At 38.6% G+C, this 10,069-nt stretch overlaps 1 protein-coding gene across 1 annotated transcript; it reads left to right on the top strand.

The window, feature by feature from the left end:
• Positions 1-1,473: 1,473 nt before the first annotated feature.
• Positions 1,474-8,076, top strand: LOC149009009 (uncharacterized). The gene is made up of 7 exons (XM_089160919.1): positions 1,474-2,151; positions 2,400-3,534; positions 3,650-3,928; positions 4,046-4,804; positions 4,982-5,563; positions 6,983-7,058; positions 7,160-8,076. Exons 1-7 carry the CDS (start codon positions 1,691-1,693, stop codon positions 8,074-8,076), a joined length of 4,209 nt encoding a protein of 1,402 aa, XP_089017045.1. The 5' UTR covers positions 1,474-1,690.
• The last annotated feature ends 1,993 nt before the right edge of the window (positions 8,077-10,069 follow it).

Genomic DNA, 10,069 nt, shown 5'->3' with positions numbered 1-10,069 from the left:
TTTACACACATGTATAATTTTGTTCTCTATCATTTTCTTCAATTTCCATCTAGGATTGTGTCACCTGGTATTAAGGAATTTTATGGTAACCTAATTCAAATTAAATTTGATTTTTATTTTAATCCATACATATTTTTCTCTCTCCTCTCTCTTCTTAAAATAAATTAGAGGTCATGCTTCAGCCTTTAGTGCTTGCCCAGTACCGAAAGCTTAGGGTGATGATTGAAACAAGTAGTTAAAGTCGAAATCTCAACCACTTGTTTTCCATATATATATATATATATATTGACCACATTGTCAAGAAAAAAGGTAGAGGACTTGGATTTGAGAAGTCCTTGGGAAATGTTAATTTGTCTTCAATAGAGTACAAGAGTGTTTCCAAATTAAGCCTAGTTTCCAATAATAAATTTTGGTCGACACTGTTCCCTTCCCATTGAGCCCTAGTGGGACTTTTTCTCTCTCAATCATCTTGCTCTCAAGAGTTGCTGTTTCTTGATTTTTCATTATTATATTTTCTCACAACATATAACTCCAATCTTTAGAGCAAACATAAGAACTCTTTAATTAAACGCCTAAAAAATATTACTGTTTAAAAAAATATTTAAAACAAAATTTAAATTACTTAATTCCATCGGTGTCCGTTGGGAATGATCATGATCCAATACCAATTTAGGAGTGCACGGAAAAGCTGATGGAAATCTTTAAATTTTTTTTAATTATAAAATAAAATTATCTCAATTTTTTTTTTTTTTTGAAAAGATGTTTATCTCAATCAAAGCAACGGATATTTATTCATGACGGCGAAGCAAAATTTGGGACCATTAGATCCGAAAATAAGGTCGAGATTTTGGTCTAATGAACCGAACTTTCTTGTTTTACGACTAATTTAAAGGAAGGTCAGAGAAACTCAGTCAGCAGGTGCTAATGTCTTGGTAAAAAGCTTTTTCCTTTTTTTTCTTTGTAAAAAGTATTCAATGCGTTAAAGAGTGTCTGGTTACTGTTGCAAAGAAAGAAAAAGAAAAAGAAAAGTGGACACGACAAGATAAATGCGTGTAGTGGTGGACAGCACTCACCACTCACCAGGTGGGCCTCGGAAAATTGGAAAGACGCGGAGAGAGAACAGATGAGACTTGACATAGTAATTGTGCCATGCGATTCAAAGGGAGATGAACCAATCAGCAGAAGACACAAGTAAAGAACGACGAAGAAAAGGGAGGGAAATCTAGTGGACTTATGAGCTGGCAAGATTCGGTAGGATTCGAATTTGAAATTTTTTGCTTTTTCCTCAAAATATTACTACCGCTAAGAAAAAGAAAAAGAAAAAGAAAAAGAAAAAGAAAAAGAAAAAGATCGGGACGACTTCAGCTCAGTGAACCAACCTCCTTTGTCTTGTGCGTGGAAGTCTAGCTATGGAAAGTGCCACAGTATGTATCAGTATAACTGTATAAGTCGACATCTCGGTCGCCAATAACATTTTATCTTCTTATTTTCATTTTACATTTACACACCTGACACCACTGGTAGCGGAAGCAGGAGAACGAGGCGGCATTCTTCTCGCATCAATCGTCCGTCTGTCCTCTTCAAACCCACCTAACTCAATTCTCCCACCGACCGATAGAGCTTCTTCCTTCGTTAACCGATCCAGAATCGAATCTTATCTATCTATCTACTACACCTGCAAACCACCTTTATGGATCTCCAACTTGGATCTTCAAATTATGATGTCTTCATCAACTTCAGAGGTGAAGACACCCGTAATACCATTGTTGGACACCTTCACATGGCTTTAAAGCATCGGGGAATCAGTGCTTTCATTGACAGCCAAGATCTATGGAAAGGAGAAGATATTGGAGCGGCACTTCTCGGAGCAATAAAAAACTCTAAGCTTTCCATTGCTGTCCTCAGTGAAAGATACACAGAAAGCAGCTGGTGCCTCAGGGAGCTCACTCAGATTTTGGAATGTCACACAACTGATGGTCAAATCATTTTCCCCATCTTCTTCAAGGTTAACCCATCCAACGTCAGAAATCAAACTGGATGTTTTGAGATTTCACCTCAAAGACATAAGAAGGAGGCGCCCGAAACTCTACAGAGATGGAAACAAACCTTGGGAGCGATTGGAAACAAGAGTGGATGGGATTTCAATGCCGGGTCAGTCTAATTTGTCTCTCAATTAGTTAAAAACCCAGCATTACATATATGTTTCATCTTGTATTTTAAGCTCATTTTTTTAATCATTCACAAGTTTCTAGTATCACAGCAGTGAAAAGAAATATGTCTTTGATCAAAAATTTCTAACCCCAAGAAAACTTTATCTAGTTTAGATGTTACTTTACTAGGCTTGGAGTTTCACTTCTAGCTCTTTTGTGAGTCTTGATTTCCTTCTCTACTAATTGCAGGGATGATGAATCAAAGTTGGTTGAGGACATTGTTCAAAAAACTTTCATTCGATTGAATATTAATGTTTCTTTGATTAATATCAAAAACCCTGTTGGACTAGAAACCCGCGTAGAATCTGTATTATCTCTTTTATCAGATACATCAAATGTTGGCTACACGGATGTTCAATTTATAGGGATATGTGGTCCAGGTGGCATGGGGAAGACTACCATTGCAACAGTAGTTTACAACTGCATCTCTACAAATTTTAGCAAGAGTATTTTTATTGGAGACGTTAGGGAGAAAGCATCCGTAGCCAATGGCATCGTTTGTTTGCAGAAGGAACTTCTTTATGTTATCTCTCGCACAAAAACAAAAATTTGCAGCTCTCAAGAAGGATCGAGATTGATCAAAGAAAGGTTTCAGAAAATGAGAACTCTGCTCGTTCTTGATGATGTGGGTGATCGTACACAAATAGATGCCTTGGCTCGTGATCTCAGTTGGTTTGGTTCTGGAACTAGGATAATTGTAACAACTAGAGATCAAGGTGTTCTTCGTGGAGTTCCTGAAAGTTGTAGAAAGATATTTGAGCCTGAGGAATTGAAATATCAACAGAGTCTTCAACTCTTCAGTTTAAATGCGTTTTCAACAAACCAACCTCCTAATGATTATAAAGATCTTTCAATTAAAATAGTAGGCACTACAGGAGGGTTGCCCTTAGCCCTAGAGGTTTTGGGTTGTGATTTATCTATGGAAAAAGATAAAAGAGTATGGGAATCCAAACTTCGGATATTACAACAACTTCCTGATGATACTGTTTATGAAAAGTTGAAGACAAGCTTTGATAATTTGCATGATATTGAGAAATCCATGTTTCTCGATGCTGCATGTCTCTTTATAGGATGGGAGGTGGAAACCGTAATTTCCATATGGGAAGCTTGTGGCTTTGAGCCTAGAAGCCGTTTAGAAGTTTTGAAGAGAAAATCCCTCTTAAGGAGTACTCAAATTTCAAATTATGAATGGAAAACTGAAATTTTGTGGATGCATGATCAGATTAGAGACATGGGAAGGAGAATTGCCTACAATGAAAGGCCTGAGACTCCTAATTGCCATAGCCGATTATGGTCTCATGATAATATCATGAACATAAGTAAGGTAATAGCTACTCAAAGTGACAAAATGCTAAAAAATGCCTTACGTACATAATTACATTTTCAAATCTCTACATTTTATTTGTATAATCATTTAGACTATTTTTCCTTTCATGTAGGACAACGAAATTGTTGAAGGTATCATCTGTGAGTTTCATGAAAAAGTTTGTTTATGTATGGAAGTCTTTGAGAAGATGCATGAATTAAGATTATTAGGAGTTAATGGAGCAACCTTGAAGGGAAACTTTCAATGTCTTCCTTCTCGGTTAAGGTGGCTAAGTTGGCAGTGTTGTCCTTTGGAAGAGCTAACTGCTGATTTCCATCATGAAAAACTAGTTGCGCTTGACTTAAGTGAAGGAAGATTTAGACAAGCTTGGAATAAATGGCCTCAAAATAATGTAAGCTAGTGGTATTTGTGTTTTATTTTCTCTAAGAATTTTGCTTTCCATTTGAGAATATTATTGAATGTTCTCAATTAGTAACATCGTTCATTCATGTTTTTGTTTGTTTGACAGATGTTTCAAGATTTGAATGTTCTCGAACTCATACATTGTGAATATCTGTCTCAGTCACCCGACTTCTCAGGATTTCCTCGGTTGGAGAAGTTGGATCTTTCTTATTGCTCAAAATTGGTTAATTTGCATGAATCCATTGGGAAGCTAAAACGGCTTGTTTTCTTGAACTTGTCTTCTTGCTATGGCCTTAGAGAACTCCCTGACAGTGTATGTAGATTGAATTCTCTCAAGCAGTTTCTCCTTTTGGATTGCATATCACTTGTGGAACTCCCATACAATGTAGGTTGGTTGAGCTCTCTCCAAAAACTTGATCTTACTGGTTGCTACTCACTCAAAGAATTGCCTCATTCCATGAGTGGCCTTATAAAATTGGCTGAGCTCTCCTTGAGGGGAGTGAGGATTACAGCACTCCCTGATGGTGTTGGACTGTTGAACAAGTTAGAGGTGTTGAATGTTTATGGCAACGATGGACTACAGCGTCTTCCCAAAACAATGGTGGCCATGACGTCTTTGCGTGAGTTGGATCTTTCTGGATGCCACAGTCTACTTAGTATACCAAATCTGCCCCCTAATTTAATTGAATTTCATCTTAAGGGAGCAATAATTGAGGACATACCATGTATGCAGAATCTGAAAAACTTGAAGTTCATTAAGCTTAAATCATGTCGTGTAATGGTAGAGAGAGTTGGAGGCTTTGCGCGTATGAGGTGCTATGTAGTAAAAGTAGCAAATCCGCTGCTGACACGAGTCTACCTACAGGTCCTTAATTTACTTATTTTCTCCTCTACATAGAAATAGAATAGATATCCTCCTCTACTTATGAATGTACTACGTATCTTAATTAATTAATGATATAGTTTATTATTTTCAGATTGATATAATTAATTAATGGTATTTCTTAATTGATTGTTTCTTCTCCTTTCCTCTAAATTGCAGGAACCACCTCTCAAAGATATTCTTGAAAATAAGAGACCGTGTGGGGTACCATTGCTACAAAAGACTGCTGAGGAAGGTTCTAGATATTTCCTGATCCCAAACGATGATGATATTAGTAGCAGTAGTAGGTTGGTTATGCGTGTTTGCATCTACGACATTAGGGAACTTTGTCATTATCTAAGAAATGAGTCTTGGTGGCCAAGTTGTCTCTACGTGGACGTTGCAGCTTGTATCCACAGAAAGGGTAACAAAACCGACTATAAAATCCGCCTGGAAATCAACGGCATCATTGGATCTAACGTCCTAGGTGATCGCATAGAATTGTTTCATGAATTCAAAGGATTTGATTGGTTCGGGGTTCCATTGGAGGGAGGGGATGCCATTGAGGTAAAACATTTGAACCCAAATCCTCCATGGTATGCTGGTTCTGGAGGATACAAAATTACTTCATCGGGTACCCTGAGAGCGGTGAATTTGTTCTTGATAAAAAAGGGAGGGCAGACGATGTTTGGGGATGAATGCTATCCTTGTGACAATTTGAACTTGTCAGGGCTGCCATTGCTACCAATCCATGGCGACATTGTAAGTTGTCTCTTCCGTCCTGTATATTTCTTCTTCTTATCTCCTTCAATTCTTCTTCACATTCGGACTTAAAAGGGAAAAGTTGACAAAGCTTAAAATTAAGATTTTTTTTTCTTCCTTTTTTCTTTGTTAGATCTCTGTAAATAATAACTTCTAAATTTAAATCCAAACTAACTAACTCTACTCTCAATTGATTTGATTTCTAATCGATATCAAGAGAGCTTTTTTTTTTTTTGTTAAAAATATCAAGAGAGTTTAAGTTATGGTTAAAGTGTCATTCAAATATTTAAATTATAACTCAAATAATATTAATAAACATCTCTCACTTATAAGTTTGAGTGTGGAAAAACTCTTTCTCAAACGAAATTCTAATTATCTCCTCCACAATCAAGTGATCTCTCTCATATTTTTTTTTTCGCTCTCTTTTTCCATTTTTTTACTTTCATTTTATTTGGTTTTATACCGTCATTCTTTCTCTATATTTTTTGTTTCTTTTTTGTTTCTTTTGTAACAGGTTGCATGCTTTAGTAGGGACTTAAATTCTGGATTGTACATTTTAATGTCTTAAATTATAAATTGCACATTCTTAAAATTACAAGTTACACACTTTTAACATTCCATCAAATCTCTGGATTCATGAATGCGATATTTATACATGTTTGGTTGTGAGAATCTCTGGATTCATGAAATCTAAAGATTCATCTTTTTACACTAAAAACGTGAATCTGTTGATTTATGGGTATGAGGTGAAATCCAGAGATTTCATCCTTACTATAAAAACGCTAAATATTTATGTATTCACAAAATTACAGATGAATCCATAGATTTCATTTCACATGTTCAGTTAACCAAACAGATAATTTTATGAATTATGATTCTATAAATTTGAAATTTCTAAACTCACGTAACCACACAGTGACACAGGCCCTTAATTCATAATTGAAATGTGCATATTACCCTTCATTAAAGTGAAATGACACAATAATTGCATTTAAACCCTCCCACACCCCAGCTGGATAATCCCACCATCCCCTGCTGGAAAATCCGATGATGCATTAAAAGGGATACTCTGTTTCTTTATAAATTTGGGATAGAGATCTTCCTTTCTAATTGCGAAGAGACATTGGTTAATGCGCAATTCTCTTTCTGTTTTCTTCTTCTCTATTTCGAGTTTTGAGATCTTTCCCTGGTTGGATACCTGGAATCCATATAGAAATGAAGGTTAGTGTTTCGTTTGCCTCTTAATTCGACCTAAATCCAGTTTAGATGCATCGTTTAATTACTAAATTTTTCTATATTTCAGTTCATATGTACTTTAAACCACTTCTTCGAGGAGTCTTAATTGATTGCACCAGAGAGTTTCTTTTCCCTGTTTTAATTGAGTGAATTTCCTCTGATCATGGCTAGTATTTTTTACAGAAACTGGTGGTGAAGGTTGACATACATAATGACAGAGAAAAGGTAAAGGCCATGAAAGCAGTCTCAACTCTTTCAGGTATCGATTTCGTTCTCCAAAAGTTGACTTCAATTCCTGACCAAAAACAGGAAAAATGGTTCTTTTTTTTTGTAAGTTTTGGTGTTTTTAATTTCTCGTAGAACTGGATTCCATCTCCGCCGATTTGAAGGAGCAGAAAATTACACTAATTGGAAGAATGGATCCTTTAGATGTGATGCGGAAATTGCGGAAGCTTTACCAAGTAAAGATGGTCTATGTTGGGCCAGCGAAGGAGTCTCGTAGATGCGGGTTTAAGCCTATATGCGATTTGGAAAATCTGAAGAGAGTATCCCAAATAAGGATTCAAAACCCATATCATAGAAGAGGATGGGGATTCTCAATGCTGCATGTTTTAGGATGGAAATTCGACGCCATCATGCGGTTCGCGCGGCCCGTGGCACTGCTCCAGCAGCACAGTCCAAGTGCGACGTCTCCTTTTTTCCCTGGCAAAATGTTTTTTGGCGCTTGGTTCGTTGCCGTTCCACCCTTCCCCTTCTTTGTTCTTCCGTCCTCGGCCGGTCCTCTCGGTTCGCGTGTTTTTGTTGGTGGGGGTCGTCGTCTCGCCGTCTGGCGTTTCTTTTGGCCCGCCCTTCCGTCGCTCTTTGTCTTTTTGCTCTCTCTCTTCTTCTTTGTTTCTCCTTCTCTCCCTTCGCGCTCTGGTTTTGCGTTCTGTTCTGTGCTGCTGGTGTGGCTTGCGCCATCGCTCCGTTCCCCTTTGCTTCCGTTGCTTCTCCGGGTTTCCGGCGCCTTTGTCGCCCGTTTCTGCTCTGTGTTCGGCGCCCCTTTGTTTTTGTGCCCCTCTTGGTTGCCTGCGTGCTGGGCTGTTCTTTTGTGGGTCTTCTGCTGTTGGTGTGGGTTTTCGCTGCTTTCTTGCTGCTGGTGTGGTGGCGTGCTGGCCCTGGGGAGTCTCTGTTTTTTGTTTGTTGGAGCCCATCGTTCTCTGTCTCTCTGTGTATTAAGAGTGACCCAATCTGTTGTTTTGTGTTGTTTTCCTCACCGTTTCTGCTGTGTGCTTTGATATCAGTCAACTCATCCTTTTTGCCTCGTTGGTCGTGGGTCTACTATTTAACGTTGGTTGTTGGTTTGGTCACCATTTCTCCCCTCTTCGGGGCGCGTGTAATCGTGGCTGTGGCCCGTCCTGCTCCTCCCCTGCCCCGCCGGTGGTGGTGCTCTTCCTGGCGTTTCAGCGTCCGGGTGCCGGCTGCTGCCTTCGTGGTGATGTGTGGAGGGGTGGGGGGGGAGGTTGGCTTGTCTCGTTCTCCACCCTTTGGTTGTTTTCTGGTTTCTGTGACTTCCCGTCGGTTCTCGGTCCCACTCCCAGTCATGGAGGGGCCCTTTTTTTTTTTTTTTCATAGTCTTGGTTTTGTTGGTTTGTTGTGCCGTGCCCCCGGTCTGTTCTCATTATCCGTTTTTTCACTGGGTTCGCGATGATGTTTTCAGGCCCCTTTTCATCTTGCTGTTCCTGCTTGGGCGTGCCCGGGCCTGCTGCCGCTCCCACATGCATGGTTTTAATAGGATGGAAGGTGGAAACAGTAATTTCCATATGGGAAGCTTGTGACTTTAAGCCTGGAAGACGTTTGGAAGTTTTGAAGAGAAAATCCCTCTTAGGGACTAAAATGATGTCAAATTATGAAAGGAAAGCTGAAACTTTGTGGATGCACAACCAGATTAGAGATATGGGAAGGAGAATCGCCTACAATGGAAGGCACAACAATCCTTGTTAACATAGCCGATTATGGTCTCCTGATAAGATCATGAAGGGATGTAAGGTAATAACTACTCAAATGATGAAATGCTTATAAATGCATTACAGGCATAACTACATTAACAAACCTCTATATTTTACTTGTATAATCATTTAGACTATTTTTTCTTTCATGTTGGGGAATAAAATTGTTGAAGGTATCATCTGTAACTTTCAGTGGTATGAAGAAGTTTGTTTATGTATGGAACACTTTGAGAAGATGCATGATCTAAGATTACTAGAAGTTAACGGAGCAATCTTGAAGGGAAACTTTCAATGTCTTCCTTCTCGGTTGAGGTGGCTAATTTGTGTCCTTTGGAAGAGCTAACTGCTATTTCCATCATGAAGAACTAGTTGCACTTGACTTGAGTGGATGAAAATTTAGACAAGCTTGGCATAAATGGCCACAAAATAATGTAAGCTAGTGGTATTTGTGTTTTATTCTCTCAAAGAATTTTGCTCTCCATTTGAGTATATTGTTCATTCATATCAATTAATAATATCATTCATTCATATTTTTGTTTGCTTGACAACTATTTGAACAATTGAAAGTTCTTAAACTCAACGACTGTATAGTACTGTCTAAGTCTCCGGACTTCTCGAGATTTCCTCAGTTGGAGAAGTTGGATCTTTCTTGTTGCTTAGAATTGGTTAATTTGCATGAATCCATCAGGAAGCTAAAACATCTTGTTTTCTTGAACTTGTCTCATTGTCGTGGTCTTAGAGAACTCCCTGACAGTGTATGTAGATTGAATTCTCTCAAGCAGTTTCTTCCTATGGATTGCAGTTCACGTGAGGAACTTCCGTACAATATAGGTTGGTTGAACTCTCTCCTAAAATTTGATCTTGCTAATTGCCGCTCACTCAAAGAGTTGCCTTGTTCGATTGGTGCTTTAAGGTCTCTCCTGAAACTTCTACTTGCTAATTGCCGCTCACTCAAAGAAACTTGATCTTGCTTTGTTCGATTGGTTCTTCACATTCTCTCCAGAAACTTGATCTTGCTGATTGTCACTCACTCAAAGAATTGCCTCCTCCCGTCAGTGACCTTAAAATTTTGACTGGGCTCTCCTTGAGGGGATGAGGATTACAGCACTCCCGATGATACTTGGACTATCGATCAACAAGTTGGAGGTGTTAAATCTTTTTGACAACATTGGACTACAGTGTCTTCCCAAAACAATGGTGACCACGACGTCTTTGCGTGCCTTAGATCTTTTTGGATGCCACAATCTACTTAGCATACCTAATCTGCCCCCTAATTTGATTA

The sequence above is a fragment of the Hakea prostrata genome, chromosome 7 (genome assembly GCF_041222555.1).
Source record: "Hakea prostrata isolate BN-2017 chromosome 7, UWA_Hpros_2, whole genome shotgun sequence".
NCBI classification, from domain to species: Eukaryota; Viridiplantae; Streptophyta; class Magnoliopsida; order Proteales; family Proteaceae; genus Hakea; species Hakea prostrata.
This window is presented reverse-complemented; position numbering and strand designations above follow the sequence as displayed.

Coding starts and splice junctions, on each gene's coding strand:
- LOC149009009 (XM_089160919.1), top strand. CDS start 1,691: ATGGATCTCCAACTTGGATCTTCAAATTATGATGTCTTCATCAACTTC. Junction 3,929..4,045: donor ATAAATGGCCTCAAAATAAT/GTAAGCTAGTGG, acceptor TTTGTTTGACAG/ATGTTTCAAGATTTGAATGT. Junction 7,059..7,159: donor AGCAGTCTCAACTCTTTCAG/GTATCGATTTCG, acceptor AATTTCTCGTAG/AACTGGATTCCATCTCCGCC.